This window comes from Hemiscyllium ocellatum, chromosome 10, assembly GCF_020745735.1.
Source record: "Hemiscyllium ocellatum isolate sHemOce1 chromosome 10, sHemOce1.pat.X.cur, whole genome shotgun sequence".
NCBI lineage: Eukaryota > Metazoa > Chordata > Chondrichthyes > Orectolobiformes > Hemiscylliidae > Hemiscyllium > Hemiscyllium ocellatum.
Window position 1 is genome coordinate 31865134 of NC_083410.1, and position 17885 is coordinate 31883018.

General features: G+C 39.0%; 1 protein-coding gene across 2 annotated transcripts in view; it reads left to right on the plus strand.

The window, feature by feature from the left end:
- camkmt (calmodulin-lysine N-methyltransferase) overlaps positions 1–17885 on the plus strand; it is a 375134-nt gene that overhangs the window by 4066 nt on the left and 353183 nt on the right. Inside the window, exons 2-3 of one of the 2 annotated variants that reach the window (XM_060831383.1) lie at positions 12479–12654; positions 13895–13959. In XM_060831383.1, coding sequence (XP_060687366.1) covers positions 12479–12654; positions 13895–13959 — 241 coding nt within the window. The remainder of the gene's footprint in view (positions 1–12478; positions 12655–13894; positions 13960–17885) is intronic. The other variant, XM_060831384.1, reaches the window with a different exon arrangement.

Below are 17885 nucleotides of genomic sequence, written 5' to 3' on the forward strand. Positions count from 1 at the left end.
AGAATGGGCAGGTACTGCAGATGAAAATTAATGCAGCTAGGTGTAAAGAAGCCCACTTTGCAAGAAACAAAATGAAGAGACAGCATAACCTAAAGATACTATTTTGAAAGAGATGTAAGGGCAGGAGGATGTTCACAAATCTTTGAAGGTGGCATGTCAATTTGATAAGGGGCATAAGAAGGCTTATGAAGTATTTGACTCTATATAGGCACATTAAATGCAAAACAAAGGAAATCCACATCACTCATTAAAGCTCAGTATCATGTGCAATTCTAGACACTTAGGAGGGACAGCAAAGTCTTGGAGATAGGATCAACAAAGATGTCAGGGATAAGAAACTTTAGTTATGCAGAGCACCTGAATCAACCAGTATTCCTCTCCCTAGAGCATTCCATTAAGAATGAATAAAGGCTAAGACATCTTAAAATCTGTTCAAAGGATGTGATCATTGCTAATTAGACCATCCTTTAGTGCTTTGAAGAAAGTGGTGGTGAGCTACCTTCTTGAACCACTGCTGTCCTTGTGGCCTAAGTGCACCCAGTGTGCACTTAGAAAGGGAGTGGTGAGTGAATGGCAATATAGTTTCAAGTCAGGATATTCTCCGACTTGCAAGGGATTTTGCAGGTGGTTGTGTTGTCATATGTCTGCTGTACTCGTCCTTCTTAGTAGATGAGTTCAGGATTTTGGAAGATTTAATTGATGGAGTATTGGAGAAATGCTGCAATGCACCCTTTAGATGGTTCACACTGCTGTCACTGTGTGCAAGTGGTGAAGTGGTATTGCATCCACAAACAATTTAGTGAGCCGTGCGGGCCACTTAGTTCTGGATAGTATCAAGCTTTTTGAATGGTATTGAAGTTGCAGTCATTCAGGCAAGTTGGGGATATTTCATTACACTTCTGTCTTGTGCCTTGAAGATGATTGACAGGTTTTAGGAAGAGAGGGGGTGAGTTGCTTGTTTCAGGCTTCCTAGTCTCTTACCTGCTCTTATAGCCACATTATTAATATGGCTAGTCTAGTCCAGCTTCTGGTCAATAGCAAACACAGATGTTGAAAGTGGGGGATTTAGTGATGGCAAAGCCATTGAATGGGTCAGTGAAGTTATGGATCTGGAAAAAGCACAGCAGGTCAAGCAACATCAGAGGAGCAAGACAATTGACATTTCAGGTTGGAATCTTTCAGGGGAGATCGCTGGTTTCTCTTGTTGGAGATGTTGATTCTCTGGTACTAGTGTGGTGTGAATATTACTTGGAATCTGTAAGCCCAAGCCTGGATATTGTCCAGGTCTAGTTGCATTTGGACATGGATTGCTTCAATATATAGAGGGTCATGTGTGGTCATGAACATTATGCAACCATCAGTGAACATCCCCCCACTTCTTACCTTAATGAAAGAGAGGAGGAGGGAAGCTGATGAACCAGCTGAAGAACTAGCTGAAAATAGTTGGGTTTTGGGATACTACCTTAAGGAACTCTTGCAGAGATGTTCTGGAACTGATATGACTGACCTTCAATAACCACAACCATCTTTCTTTTGTGCACTTTATGACTCCAGTCAGCTGGAGACTAATGAAGTGAAGTGATATAGCAATAATGTGGGAATATAGCATTGAGGAGGTGGTCAGCCATGATGCTGAATGATAGGGCAAGTTTGATGGGTTCAATAGCTTACTTACTTTGGCATCTGGGTCAGTTAGCAGAGATAATAAACATGAACTAACTGGCAAAAAATTAGAAGGGGAACTTGGAGCATTTTCACACAGTGCTTTGTTATAATTTAGAAGGTCTTACATAAAAATCTAATTCCTTAGGAACCAGATTCCATAGAAACTTTAAAAGGTCATTAGACATACACTTCAAGAACTCATTTGCAAGGTAAAGGAGATAAAGGTTTGGTATAGGACGAAACTGCTGAACTGTCCAAAGATTTGGTAAGAATTTCATAGACTAATTGACTTCCTGTAATATAAGGATTTAAGGGTGAAATTTATTGGGCTTTCCTTATAACATGAGCATTTAATTGGTGGCTGAGTGGTAGGTATGTATATGTTTCCTTTGGCCTCCACCCTGATTATGGGGTGGGAATAAACAGCCTTCCTGCCCAACTACCGACTGAGCCCCTTCAGTGAAGAATGAAATTGCACTGAAGAGACTTATCCGATCACAGCTGGTATTCACCCTATTATGCAACGGGACCTTGAACAGATGAACCAATGGAATGAGGAGTGGCAGGGAGTTTAGTTTTGATAAATGTGAGATACTGCATTTTGGAAAGGCAAATTAGGCAGCACTCATACACTTAATGGTAAGGTCCTGGGTAGTGTTGCTGAACAAAGAGACCTTGGATTGCAGGTTTATAGTTCTTTGAAAGTTATGTCACTGGTCGTTTAGATAGTGGAGAAAGTGTTTGATATGCTTGCCTTAATGGTTAGTGTATTGAGTATAAGAGTTGAGAGGTCATGTTGCAGCTGTACAGGATGTTCGTTGGACCACTGTTAGAATACTGTATGCAATTCTGGGCTATTCTGGCTGTTGTGAGATTTGAAAGTGTTCAGAAAAGATTTAATAGGATGTTGCCAGAGTTGGAGGGTTTGACATTTGCGAGAGGCTAAGTAGACTGGGATTATTTTCCCTGGAGTACTGGAAGCTGAGAAGTGGCCTGAAAGAGGTTTATAAAACCATAAAGGGCATGGATAGGGTAAATGTACAAGCTGTTTTCCCAGGGGTGGGGGAGATCAAAACTCGAGGGCATAGGTTTAAGGTGAGAGGGGAAAGCTTTAAAAGGGACCTAAGAGAAAACATTTTCGCAGAGAGTGATGTGTATATGGAATGAGCTGCCAGAGAAGTGGTGGAGGCTGGCTAAACAACATTTAAAAGGCATCTAGATGACCCTATGAATAGCAAGTGTTTAGAGGGATGTGGACCAAATGCTGGCAAATGGGACAAGATTTATTTTGGATGTCTGGTCAGCATGGATGAGTTGCAATGAAAGGTTTGTTTCTGTGTTGTACATCTCTATGACTCTATGCATACAATGGAGGGGATGTGAAGGGCTAGGGATGTATGATGGTGCTGAGAGTTCCTCTCCTGCCCTTTCGAGTGATCCCCACCCTTTACAGCCATAACACTGTGAACACAGTTTGACATAGAAACAGAACAAGAGGAGCAAGAGTAGGTCATTTGACCTTTGGAGCCTGTTCCGCCATTCAACATAACAGTGGCTAATAATACAAATCTGTACCCTGTACAAATCTGCTCTCTACCCTTTAGCCCTAAGAACCATATGTAATGTTGTGAAAATATTCAATGGCTAAAACTGCTTGCTGTGGGAGAGTATATCACAGGCTTACCACTCTCTGGGCAAAGATATTTCTCCTATCACTGTCTTGAATGGTCTACCCCATAGCCTTAAACTGTGACCTCTGGTTCTGGACTCCCCAGTCATTTAAAATGTCCTTTCTGTATTTACTCTGACTAGTCCTGTGAGAATTTTATAGGTCTCAATAGATTGCTCCGCCCACTTCTTCTAAACTCCAGTGAACTCTTGACCAATCTAGTCTCTCTACGTACACCAGTCCTGCCATTCCAGGAATCGGTCTGGTATACCTTTGTTGCCTAATCTAAAGAAGATGTTGCAGGTATGAAAGCATAGCCACACCATCCTTTCTTAGGGAGGTGACCAAGACTGTACACAGTACTTCAGGTGGAGTCTCACCAAGGCCCTATACAACTCTAGCAAGGCATTTGTGCTCTTGTACTTGAATTCCCTTCCGATGAAGGCAACATACCTTGTGCCTTCACTGCCTAATGCACCTGCATGGTTACTTCCAGCAACTGATGTTCAAGGACACCCAGGTTTCTCACTTTCCCAATCTATTGCCATTTTTTGCGAACAATGTGGATGACCTCACATTTCTCCACATTATATGTCATCTGTCATGCACTCAACTTGTCAAAGTCACATTGCATCTCTGCATCTTCCTCAATATTCACCCTCCCCATCCTGCTTTGTGTACCTGCAAACTTGGAGGTATCACATTAAGTTGCCTCATCTAGATCATTAATATATGGGGTGCACACTGATCCTTGGTTCCCCCACCAGTCACTGGCTACTATTCAAATTATCTTTTTTTTTCCTGTCTGCCAACCAGTTCTCTATCCACATCAGTACACTATCCCAAATCCCATGTTGCATGCTAGTCTCTTACGTGGGACCTAATCAAAAGCCTTATGAAAGTCCAAGTAAATCACATCCACTGGCTTCATCTTCTCAATTGTTCTAGTTATATTTTCAAAAAAAATTTCAACGTGAGTTGATCGTCCAGCAAGTTTCCTTTCAAAAATCAATCCTGACTCTGTCCAAACCTGTCACCATTTTTCAAGTATTCTGCTATTAAATCTTTTACAATTGATTCTTCCCACCATCACTCACCTATGTTTGGGTGGTTGGTATTCCACTTGAATGGGATTGGTGGAGACAACCCTGCTCATTGACTGCCAGGCAAGACTTTTACCTCCTGACATTCTAGATCTTGGCTCGCAGCTGCTCACTTAAATGTCTAATTGGTGCATAATGTGGTGGATCTTCCCCAAAAGACAACACACAGAACGCTGGTGGGCAAGTGACTCATTTACTCCATTAAATACTGTCCTATGATTTTAATCCTTTGAAAATTATGTTGCTCCAATTCTGACCAATCCATAATTTGGTGTCGATTTTTAACTGATTATATTTCTGCCAAATTATAGGCTGTATTCATGACACCATGTAGATAAAAGTTGTTGTGATTTTTGTTGAGACATGGTCACATTTACAATATCTACTGCCAATGTTAATTTGCTGTACTCTGGTTTTGTTCTTTCATGCAATGGACTGGCCAGTATTTCTTGCCCATCTTTAACAGCCTTGTCCAAGTGGTGGTCACCTGTCTTCGTGAACTGCTGCAGTCCATTTTGTTGCGAGTGAATTTTTTTTTAAGATTACTTGCAGTGTGGAAACAGGTCCTTCAGCCCAACTAGTCCACACCAACCCTCTAAAGAGCAACCCACCCAGACCCATTCCCCTACATTTACTCCATTCACCTACATTTACTCCATTCACCTAACACTATGGGCAATTTAGCATGGCCAATTCACCTAATCTGCACATTTTTGGACTGTGGGAGGAAACCAGAGCACCCGGAGGAAACCCACGCAGACACAGGGAGAATGTGCAAACTCCACAGTCAGTTGCCTGAAGTGGGAATTGAACCCGGGTCTCTGGCGTTGTGAGGCAGCAGTGCTAACCACTGTGCCATCATCTGAAATGCTCCATACTATTAAGAAGGTAGTGTTAGTTTCATTGCCAAGCACAGTGGAAGATTAGTAGTGTTCTTCTAAATCAGGACTGCATGTGGCTTGAAAGAAGAAATTACTGTTAATGATATATTTCTGTGTGTTTATGCCCTAGTGACCCCTAACTCCTGGAGGGGCAAGTTTTGTAGATGCTGTCAAACATATGAATGTAAAGGTAAAATCACCATAGTCTTACCAGACCACAAGGTTGCTCTCTCCTTAGAGAGAGACAAATGGTGATGGTTTAAACTGAGGGTCACCATGCCTGAGGCGCAAGAGAGGTTGAGAAGGACAATCCTTACTGGTTATCTCAGTTATTGTGTATAGGAATTGTTAATGGAATAAGTTGAATGGGCATAGCAGGTTTGCTTTTATGAGGTACTGTATTTACCAATATTAGTCTGAGCATGTTGCATACTTCTTATATTCATATAAATTATTGCAAAGAAAATAAGTTTTCATTAGGCTTAATTTGAGTTTATTGAAGAGGTGTTGTCATCTGTGTCAATATTTATTAAGTTGACAATTTTATTTTGCCTTTTGCAGCTAATTTGTGTATAAAAATGTGGTCAGTACACCTCTGGCATGATATTAAATATGAACATAAAATGGTTAATTATAACTGAATTAGTCATTTTTTTCAAAAATAATCATACTGCCATTTGTTTATCAATATTTGAAAATCTAATGTCTAAGGTTTTAGTGATTTAAAAAAAATGACACATTGTTGTGGTTCTGTTCGCCGAGCTGGGAATTTGTGTTGCAGACGTTTCGTCCCCTGTCTAGGTGACATCCTCAGTGCTTGGGAGCCTCCTGTGAAGTGCTTCTGTGATCTTTCCTCTGGCATTTGTAGTGGTTTGAATCTGCCGCTTCCGGAAGCGGCAGATTCAAACCACTACAAATGCCGGAGGAAAGATCACAGAAGCACTTCACAGGAGGCTCCCAAGCACTGAGGATGTCACCTAGACAGGGGACGAAACGTCTGCAACACAAATTCCCAGCACGGCGAACATAATCACAACAACGAGCACCCGAGCTACAAATCTTCTTCCAAACTTTGAAAATGACACATTGTTGCATATCAAATTATGCCTCGTAACTTGAGGTCTAAACCTGCCCCAAAAATTCTGGGTTCTAACTTTTGTTTTCTCAGAATTGACTCTGAGCTGAATTTGGATGGTGTAGTTACAGTCTGTATGAGTACCGAATTTCCCAGTATGCATCAACGTTCTTCAGCTTTGTGAATCTGTCTGTGTGAAGAATGAGATTTCTGAGTACAGACCTATTGTGTCCTTCGGAAAACATATTGATTTCCTTGTGACTTTCCTTATTGCAATTGAGTTCAATTATTGCATTTTGAAGTAGGTAATCTTTAATTATCATAAAACAAAGAACTGCGGATTCTGAAGATCAGAAACAGAAATTGCTGGAGAAATTCAACAAGTTTGGCAGCATCTGTGGTGAGAAAGCAGAGGGAATTGAGACATTAACTCACTTATTTCCACAGATGCTGAGTCTCTCCAGCAATTTCTAATTTTATCTTTAATTATCACCTGTTTTGTGTTGACAGTTAGAATAGCGCCATTGTTACCTGTTTTATCAAGAGTTAGAAAACATAAACAATCTCTGAGGTAGAAATTCAATTAAAGTTCACCCAGTTTATTAGTGCCAACATACTAGTTGCATGGTTGGGATTTGAAGAGATATTTCTTTGCTCCTTTGAATTGTACATAATATTCATAATTTTTTGGGCAAGGACATGGTTGCAAGAGTCCAGGCAAAATTGGGAATGTTTCTGGTTTGCCACTGTGCCTATAATATCTTGAGAAACACAAGCCTGCCAAGCCTCAAAGAAGATGGTGCAGCATATAAGGCTTTATGCAGGATTATGATTTGTAACAGATATCTTCATATGGCAGTGTGTAGGAAGGTTGCTATTCAATGAACAACTAGTCACTGATCTCTGTACCTGCTATAACTATTTTAAATAGACATAGGCTCAGACCTGATTTTCTCATAATAGAGTCATAATAGTAGTTTCTTGATTACTATACCAAAAACCTAATTCATTTTTTAAGAATCTAATTTTTATCTATTTCTGCTATAGTAGAAATAGTTTAAGTATTATATTCTCTGTAATTATCATAACTGGCATAGTTTTTGATGAATCTACAGCAGTCTTTGTTGGTTTTTCAATATTGACTTGGCCAAATCTGTATACAGTATTGTGATCTAAGCAATGTTTTAGGTGAATTCAGCATCACTTCTATATACTTATACTCTATGCCCTATATGTGAAATTCCTATTGCTATGGTCTTTTTAATGGCTTTATCTACCTATGCCCACACTTTGAATAAGTTATTTATTTAATCCTTTGGGTGTCTCTGTCGATCTACAGCTGTTCATGGATAGACTATGTCATCTCTATAAGATCATCTCTATAAGATCTTCCCAATAAGCTCTTTCAGTTAAAAGCAAATCTTCTTTTACAGCCATCTTTAACTACCTGTATTCTTGATGTTGATCCAATTGCTACAGCTTGATTTCTTCCTTTGTATAGGGTTCCTCAATAAGACACCATTCTGATGGAGTATGCATTGTTCCAGCGGATTATGATGTAAGCTTGCTCGCTGAGCCAGAAGTTTAATTTTCAGATATTTCGTCACCATACTAGATAACATCTTCAGTGAGCCTCCAGTGAAGCACTTGTGGTGTGGCCTGCTTTTTATTTGTGTGTTTAGGTTTCCTTTGGGTTGATTTCCTGTGGTGATGAAACATCTGAAAACAAACATTCTAGCTCAGCGAGAACCTCAACCTGAGCTACAAATCTTCTCAAAATCCGCTAAGCTCAACATGGATTTTGTCACCTCAATCTGGTTGTTCTTGAGGATACTGCCAATCTGTTCATTCATTTGAAGTACCACATTAACTTGTCAGTGGTGTGCTTTTCTTTGACCTTGTTGCTAAGGTAATCATGAACCCTCAGTCACCCAGATTTGTTGGACAAATAATTGTGACATGGTACACATCTTGAAAAGCAGACATTGAAGGTCCAACTAGGACCTGAATAATAGTTTGCGTAATCCTATGATGAAAATTCCAAATAAACTGAATGCAGAGAATATAATAATTTTTCCTTTGTGTGTGTTGTGTAATTATGTTGGAACTTATAGCCACATAAGAGTACGCCTTGGACCAGATTCTACTACTCTGTAAAACTTTATAACTTTGTAAGCTGCCTCAAAGGCAAGGCAATCAAAAAACACAGATAACTTGTTTAAGGAACAGGATGTCAGTTCCTTCATAAAATCTGTGCTGCAGGCTTTACTAGAAAAGAAACCCTGCAGTATCGAAATAGGCTATTCAGCCTATTGAGTCTAAACAGAGCCTCCAAAGAACATCCCACTCCGTCCCACCCTCTCTATCCTACCCCTGTAAGCCTGCACTGTGGGCAATTTAGCATGAACAATCCATCTAACCTGCACTTCTTTGGAATGTGGAAGGAAGCTGGAGCACCTGGCAGAAACCCACGCAGACACAGCAAGTGCATACTCCACACAGACAGTCGCCTGACAGTGGAAGGAACTTGGGTCCTTGGTGCAATAAGAGAGCAGTGCTAACCACTGAGCCACTGTTCTGTTAATGAATGTGACTGACATCCAACTGAACAAGAAGTGTAAAAGTCAAAGCTTTTGTAATTTTTATAACCACTGACTGTACCATGCCTGTGGAAGATTTTAGCTGCTGTTTGCATTGGATTGTGTACCTAAGTACATCATAGCCAGATTGTGAATCTCACCTGGGCAAGCTCTGAACTTGTAACATTCTGTGACTTGTCCCCCAAAGTATTTCACAGCAAATTAAGAACATCTGAAAAAATTCCATTCAGGGAAACATTGTGGTTAGTTTGTGTTCATAAAGGTCTGATAAACAACCCAGATAATGCTTTGTTTTCAGTGATGTTGCCAGGGAGTCAGGAAAATACAAAATCAAAATACTGCTAATACAGTACTGGATGTATGAAATAAAACTAGAAAATGCTGGAAATCCTAAACAGGGCAGGAAACATCAATGTAGAGAAAATGAAAATATAAGTTTGCCTGTATTTGATCTTCCATTAAAACTCCTGTTTGAAGTAATATAAGGCTTCGTCAAAGGTGACATGTCCGACACTATAGAACTCCCTCAGTACTGCAAAATGTAGTAGCGACAATTTCAGGAACTGCCACCAATCAACCTCACTGCAAACTGCGTACAGACCTGACTGGAGCGAGATTACCATTCATTCATTGCTGTTAACTCAGCAAACTTGAATTTGCTACATTACACTATAGTGGGAGTTCAAGAAATTGGCCTAACAATCACCACTTCAGAGCAACTAGTGACCGGGCAGTAAATGCAACTTTGCCAGTAGTGTTCATGTTCCAAGAACAGTTTGTTTTAAAGCAGGGCGATTCCCATGAGGAGGCAAATTCTGGTACTCCAGATTAGGGCAGTTGCTCCAAAGATACCCCATTGCAAAAAGAGCAGAATGAGCACAAGAACAAAAGAATTCCCTTCAAAGTATTAAATTAGCATTCTTTGAAAGTAATTCAGTAAGCAACAAAGACCAGCTGGAACTATACATTGGTTTATCCAAATGGGCAAGTGAAGTAGTGATGACTAGTAGAAACACTATAAATAGCACCAAAGAGAAATGCTATAAAAGTCTGAAAAACATTTATAGCTTCCTGAATGATGTCCAGAAATTCTACCAAACATCTGTATGCGACACTGAACTGGAGGGACCCCAATTTGTGGTAAGGTACATTTTTCAAGTCAAACAGATCAAAATATTTCGAGGATTGTCTTTTATCCATTCTTGCCCTTACCAAACTGAAACTGCGCAACTGACCAACACAAACAATATTTTCCTAAGAAGAGTTACGACATGGGGGATCAAACCCTTCTGCAAATTAAAACCAAACACCCAGAAAAGCTCATCTTGCCTCATAATCTTAAAAAAGTGTGAATGAAAGAAGATCCCTTTCTAAATAAAAAGTAACAATTTACTTATTTCACCCTAACAGTGAACATTAATCAAAACTATTAACAAATCCAGGCCCCCTTTTCTTAACTAATCACAATCTGTTAGCTGACCACAATTCTATTAAAATACTGTTCCATAACATAATTAATAATGACAGTAAATTAGAAGTTATTCTCTTAAAGTCCACACAGATGGTCTTCTCTTCCTTTAGCCTTCCTTCCTCTGCTTCCCGACTCCGCTGTCTTCTCCTAGGTAGTCTTCTTTCTTTTTACTGCAAGTCTTTTTTTTAACAGGAAAAGGTACCTTTTGATAAATAGTGCCTTCTGAGAGATTTCTTTTTGAGAGCCCCTTTTCGATGTCGTGCTATCTGGTTTGATGGGTAGTTAGCTCTTTGGCTTGGTGGCAGTTGCAATAAAAGAGTCCTGAAGTGCTTTACTGGAGCATTCCAATGTAAAATTAGATGCTTAACAATGTAAGGTGATATTGAACAGATAATCAAAAGCTTGATCAGAGATAGATTTTTTTTTGAGGGGCATCTTAAAAGAAGGAAAAAAAGGTGAAAAACTTTCTGTTTGAAATTCCAGAGTTTAGGGCCTTGAGAGTTGAAAGTGTAACCACATGTGGTCTATTGCTTATAAACAGGGATTCCCTGAAGGCTAGAATTAAATGAGGAGATATCTCGGAGGGCTGTTGGACTGGAAGAGACGACTAAAGTAGGGAGGGGAAAGGCCAAGAAGAGATTTGGAAACAAGCAAAGCATTTTGAAATTTGCCGAACAAGCATAGGTGGTAAGTAGATGGAACTTGGTGTGAATAAGGACCCAAGTAGCAAAAGTTTTGATTCACTAGAGTTTACAAAGGGTAAAATATAGGAGACCAATGTAAAATATAGGAGACCAATTAGCAGCATATTGGAATGATTGACTGTAGAGGTAGGAAAGGCAAGAATGAGGGTTTCAGCAGCAGATAACTGAGATGGTGTTGTTGAGGGATATGACAGAAGCAGAAAACGTTGATCTTAGTAGATGTGTAGCTATGTTGTCAGCTTATCTTGGTGTCAAATGTGATAAGGTTGCAAACACTCTAATCTCAGACAGTTGCCAGAGGGGATAACCAAATAGCGTAAATATCACTGGAATATTTATAAAACAATTGTTAAAAAAATTGGAATTAAATATGTGAATGTTTGTAATGGAAATTTTCTTTGTTAACAGCTGCCTACCATGTTGTAGTTGCAGGCTGTCATATTTCATATTTGCTCAAGGTTGCAATGCACTCCTTTAGTTTAAGGCCTGCACAAGTTGTGTTTCGCTTTAAATTTTATTTCTTATGGTATGTCCGTGAGACTTTGTGCCTGTGGTCAAATTTGATTTCTGGGCCTTTAATTGAGTCTCAACTTCAGCCTGCGCAATCCAGTATAAAACTACATCTCCCTTGGGCCCTTTGTTCCCCACTGATCCTGGTTCCGCCTTGGCAGTTTCTTCAGCTCTACACATTAACTCTATGGCTTCCTGCTTACTTCAACTGTTTTGGGGTGTTTACCATTTTTTAAAATCACCAGCACCTGGTCTACCACATGGGTCTTGTTTTAACTTGATGGGCTAATATCGTTGTTATTTCAAATTCTGTTCCTTTCTGTGCTGTCAGTTGTCTAGTAAATGTTGTGTAGTAAACCCCTCCCCCTCCAAACTTAATTTCATAGTCTTCATACAAGTTACTGTCAAAACATTGTGGCTACTTTGTGAATTGAAATCATCAAGACGGAGATTGATTAGAGTTTAATTATTTTGCATCTTTGATTATACTTAAAATCATGAAATGGAGTTCTAGTATAGGATATAGATCAGCCATGATCTCATTTAATAGTAGAGCAGATTGAAAGGCGTGAAAGGTCACCTGCTCTGCAGTCTCCTGACAAGAGCTGAGCAGAATTGAGTGGATCCAATATAAGAGATATGAAATCTTTGGGAAAGTGGCTGTCTACGTGAAACTTATAAGTATACGTAAGTTGAGCAGTTAATAAAGATGTAAGCTCCACCCTTTATGAACCATTGTTTGATTCATCGCAACAAAAATGGGAGGAACTCGTAGGAATAACAATGTCTTTTTTCAACAGGTGCTGAAACAGAAGAGCATAGATCAAGAAAATCTGCTGCAGATTTCTATCAGAAGATGTTTGACTTTCAATATATTTTCGACAAATGTATTGAAGAAATTGGAGACAGATTCTGATAATGAAATGTGGGTTGAATACTCATGCATTCCCTATCCACAGTATAGGGTGTATTTAAGGTAATCTATTGCATTAAATATCTTGTTTGTTTGGTGTGTAATATTAGGTTGCAAAAATGCTCGTGTTAGTTTTTGTGAGGTTCTATCCGTCTTCCTCGCTTTTCCAATTTGAAATTTACATTGTCTCTTCTATCACTTCCTCAATATTTGCTTGTACACTACACCAGGTTCTGTCTGGTCACAGTAAGGGATAACAGATAGGACAGCAACTTATTCCTGAGCACCTGTAACTTTTAACTAATTGCTAGAATAATCTGCATTGGGAAAGCACTTTGCTTCTTCTGACCAGTCCAATCAGGATCAGGGAACTTATGCTGTCATGTATCACAATGAAATCTATAACTTATCACTATCATTCACCCTACCAACCAGACATTTAAATTTATCTGACTTGCTAATTGCATTAGAAAGATGATAAAAAAATCAAAAGCCAAAGGCTAATTGTATATTTTAAAATTACAAGATGTTGCAGCAAAATGTTTTTATGTCCAAATGATTACTGCAGACCTAACCTGTTGACGTTGTGAAATCTGTGAAGTCAAAGTTAATAAATTGCCAAAGTATATAGTCTCACCTTGGTTTATTCCATTTGATGCCATTAAGGTATTCTTCTTTTTGACTTCATGTATCATATATATTTCAATTTACCAACCCATATTTACCTCCTGTATATCTAAGAATTCTGACACTGTTTCCTTTAATCATTCCAAGTGCAGTGTAGATATCTTCTGTGTACAGGACAAAATTTTTACAATAGAATTGGTTCACCCAATAAATTAATTCCATTTTTGTGTGAATTTTTGGCACAACAATGCCAAATATGTTTGATAAATGTAGTTGACGCTGTACCAATTTATGTTGTTGCTCCACATTTTATTCTTGCATCTTTAGTTACACCCTTTATTCACATATGAGCGTTGATGAGAATTGGAAAGCTCTTTGTGGGGCAATTTGGCTGAGCCCAGGCCTGCCCATGCCAACCAACTGCATTAGTTCTTCTGATAGATTTAGATTGACTGATATCTAGAGTTTCCCAGTTGTTAACCAGAAACTCTGCAGAGATTATTCACTGTGGTAAAATATCAAATCTTATTTGAAATGTATATCATTTTTATTTGTAATCAGTGTGATGCAGTTTGTGTGATAATTGATAAATACATATTGGGACTTGTTTTTCTTTTTAAAAAAAATCTTTCATCATGGGAAGATTTTGTACTTAACAATCATTTACTTTGTTAAGACACAGTGTTGGCCCTCTGAATGTTGAAGATGTTCTCACCAGTTTTGACAACACAGGAAATGTCTGTGAGTTTATTTCATTTTACGTTCAACTGTGATGTGATGTTGAGGGAAATATGCATAACACAATTCTTAAAGAAGCACTGTGTATGACATAGACCTATGTGTCATTTCATGTTTCCACAGTGAATGTCATGAGTAATGCAGATTGTAACTGCTATATTACATGTTTGGCAAACTAGAACATTGCCAAAGACACTGATAAAGCAGTGCCTCTTTAACAATGTATTCAGTTCCAGCATTAATGTGTTAATGTTTAGATCTGTTACTTCACCAGTACATCGCTTCAGGCATTGGCTAATAAAACTATTTAAGGAAGATTGCTTTGCAGCTTTTAAGTTCATAATTATGCAGCACATTTTATTTTGTTTTTCGTTATGCCTATTCTTATGTATTGTTGTAATTTTTGAGCTTATCTGTGTGTGTGTGTGTGTAATTTTTAAATCTTTTTTAAATCTTAAACCAATCTAGGTTTAAGAATAGTCATCAAGTGCATTAATTGTTTTGTTGGGGATGTATGATGGACAAGACTTCTGGTTAAGCTGTTTAACTGAAATGATGTTTGCACATTAATAGATTTTTGTAATTTGTAATTTAGTTTTTAGGACTATAAATGTATCAATCAAGTCTGAGTCATATCAAAGGCTCTAAAACTACATCTGGATTGAATGATCTACAGGATGTTTGCTGCCTTTTTGAACAACGTGAACCACTTGTTTTGTTTATTTAGGACAGGAAGTCCAATTCTATAGGTGATTAGACATTGAGGGAGGCTGCCAGAAGGGGCCAATGAGAATGGAACAAGTAACAGACTTGTCTGCTTACTACCTGGTAGGATGCAGTTTTCCTGTCCGTAGCAATGATTTATATTTTCTTTATTTGGATGGAGCAACTAGATTGGACATTGAATTAGCATACGGTCCTGGATTCATAGTAGTCTGCACTTATTTGTTGAATGCTTGCTCTTAGTTGCCTGTAAAATAGGTTTATGCTAATAGCAACTCAGTTGCTCAGTTACTGACTATAAAATCAACACCAGTGTGCCGACAAGTTAAACATATATGGTACTGAATTACAAATGATACTCTAAATGGGAAGTAGAATATTTGACAACAGTGTTGCAGTTAGTGTTTTAGTCTACATCTGAACTTGCCGTTCTGGCCTGCAAGTGTTTGATGTAACTATACAGGGGCAGTGAGTGGGAGGAGGAGAGCAAAGACGTGACAGGGGCTGCTAGTGGAAGGTTTGGAAAGCAAACAGTGACCCCAAGACAAGCATTGATTGGGCCACAGCAAAGACAGATGCTGATATAAGATTGGCCTCCTGAAATTGACACAAGTGGACTTTAGCTGTGAAATCTATCCAATTAATTATGTCAGGCTTGAATCTCATCCATTAATTTTATGTTGAGATGGAGTGTACCAGTTCTTTGCTTGTGGGTTAGAGTGGCAGTAACATTAGCACATGCGTGATTTTAATACTTAATTGTGCAACATTTGTGAACACATATTTAGAAGGACTATTATGTCTCTCTTTGTGGAGTGATGCTGACAGTGAAGTAAAGAAGAAAAATGTGAAATACTGAATTTGGTAAATAGAACATGTGAAGAAATATTAAGGGGTTTGAAAGCGGAATAATTGTCAGACATGTGAAATAGATCTCATGCTGCTAAGAGAAACAAAGGAGGAAATGGCAGAGATTTTAATGGTCATTTTTCAGTCCCCTGTGCCTTGAAGTGTGTTATTGAGGACTGCTAAAATTGTACAGTTGCTTAAAAAGGGAGGAAAGGATAGGGTGTGCTAATGCAAGCCAATCAGCCTAACTTTGCTGGGGAAGTATTGAAAAATAGTCTGAGGAATAGTAATAATTATCATCTAGAAAGGCATCTATTAATCAACGAAAGTCAGTCTTGATTTGTTCATCGGTTGACTGACTTGAAATTTGAGGAGATAACGAGTAGGACTGTTGAGATTGTAGCTAAAATTCATGTAGACTACAAATGTGCAAAGGGTTTGGTAAGGCCCTAAGGCAATCAGAAAAATAAAAACCTACATGGACTAAGGCAAAGGGGCAAATTTGGTCTAAAATTGGGTCAGAGTTTGGAAGCAAAAATTCATAATACATTTTAATAATTTAGATTTGTGTGTAGGAGGCATGATAAAGATTGATGATCTGATTGATATTGTGGGAAGATATTGAGGGCTGCTAGTGGGAGGTTTGGAAAGCAAACAGTGACCCCAAGACAAGCAGTGAGCAGGCCGCAGCAAAGACATGCTGACAAAAGATTGGCCTCCTGAAACTGACACGAGTGGACTTTGACTGTGAAATCTATCCAATTAATCATGTCAGCTTTATGTTGAAGGAAGATATCAATGGACTGGTCAGGTGAGCCAAAAATTGGAACATGCAGATGAGTTCAGAGATGTGTGATTGGGGATGATGATAAAACCTGTCCTATCATACCTGCAAAGGCCTCCTTTCAGGTCTAGTGCCAGAATTGGGAGAACTGTCGAGCAACAGCCTAATATTTTCATACTCTCAGAATCATAACTGACAAACAGCGTCCAATACAGTAACAGTGGGACAGACACACTAGATTTGGCGGTACTTTGATGTAAAGTTGAAAGTAAGTTGCTCTGGAACTTCTCAACATTGACACTGGACTCCATGAAGTCTCATGCCATCAGCTGAAACATAGGCAAGGAAAACCCCTGATTACCATCTCCTGCACCTGTCAACTCATCACTCTGTACTCCTTCACGTTGAACACCCAAAAAACACTGTGTGTGGCAAGGGTACATATTCAGGATGGAATCTTCAAAATCCATGATCAAACGTGGCTAGGTAGCACTAGTACTGGCAAGTCCTAAAGGACATTGCTGCTACACCAGGTCTGTGGCAGGTGGCAAGGAAACAAAAGAGGGAAAAAACGACTTGACCGTATCCTTACCAATTTACCTGCAGCAGATGCATTCATGCATGGTAGGAGCACAGTCCTTGTAGAAATCAAGTCCTGTGTTCATACTGAGGATCCCTTCATTGTGGTATGTGGTATACCACTGTGAAAAATAGGATAGATATTGAACAGATCTAGCAACACAAAATTGGGCATCCATGAAGTGATTCATTAGCAACAGCAGAATTGTTCACAACCACAATCTGTAACCTTGTGGTCTGGTATATCCCCTGCTTTACTATTACCATCAAGCTAGGGGACCAACATTGGTTCAATCAAAAGTGCATGAGGGCGTGCAAGGAGCAGTACAGACATACCTGTAAAATCAAAATGAAGTGTTAACTTGGTGAAGCTATAACACAGGATTACTTATGTACAATACAGTGGAAGCAGCATGCAATAAACAGGGCCAAGTGATCCTCCTGTCCCACAGCACCCAATCATGAATGGTGGTGGGCAATAGAACAACGATGCACAGGAGGAAGCTCCACAAATACCTTTAATCTTATTACCTGATGAACAAAAGAAAAGGCTAATGCATTTTCATCTATCTTTTGCCAGAAGTGTCAAATGGATGATTCACCTTGACCTTTTCTTGAGGTCATTAGCTTCACAAGTGGAGGGCTTCATTAAATTAGTTTTACATCCTGTGATATCAAGAAATGGTTGACGGCATGGGACATTGCAAAAGCTATGGCCCCCGACAAAATTCCTGCAATAATACTGAGGATTTGAACTTCAGAATAAGATGTGACCTAAGTTGTTGCTGTACTGGAACAGCTTAATATTAGCATCTACCTGACCATGTTGATAATTGCCCAGGTATCCCTGTACACAAAAAGCTGAACAAATCCACCCTTGCCAATTAACATCACATCAGGCTACTCTCGAACATCAATAAAATGATGAAGAGGTCACCAATAATGCTGTCAAATGGCAATTGTTCAGTAATAACCTGCTCATTGACACTTAGTT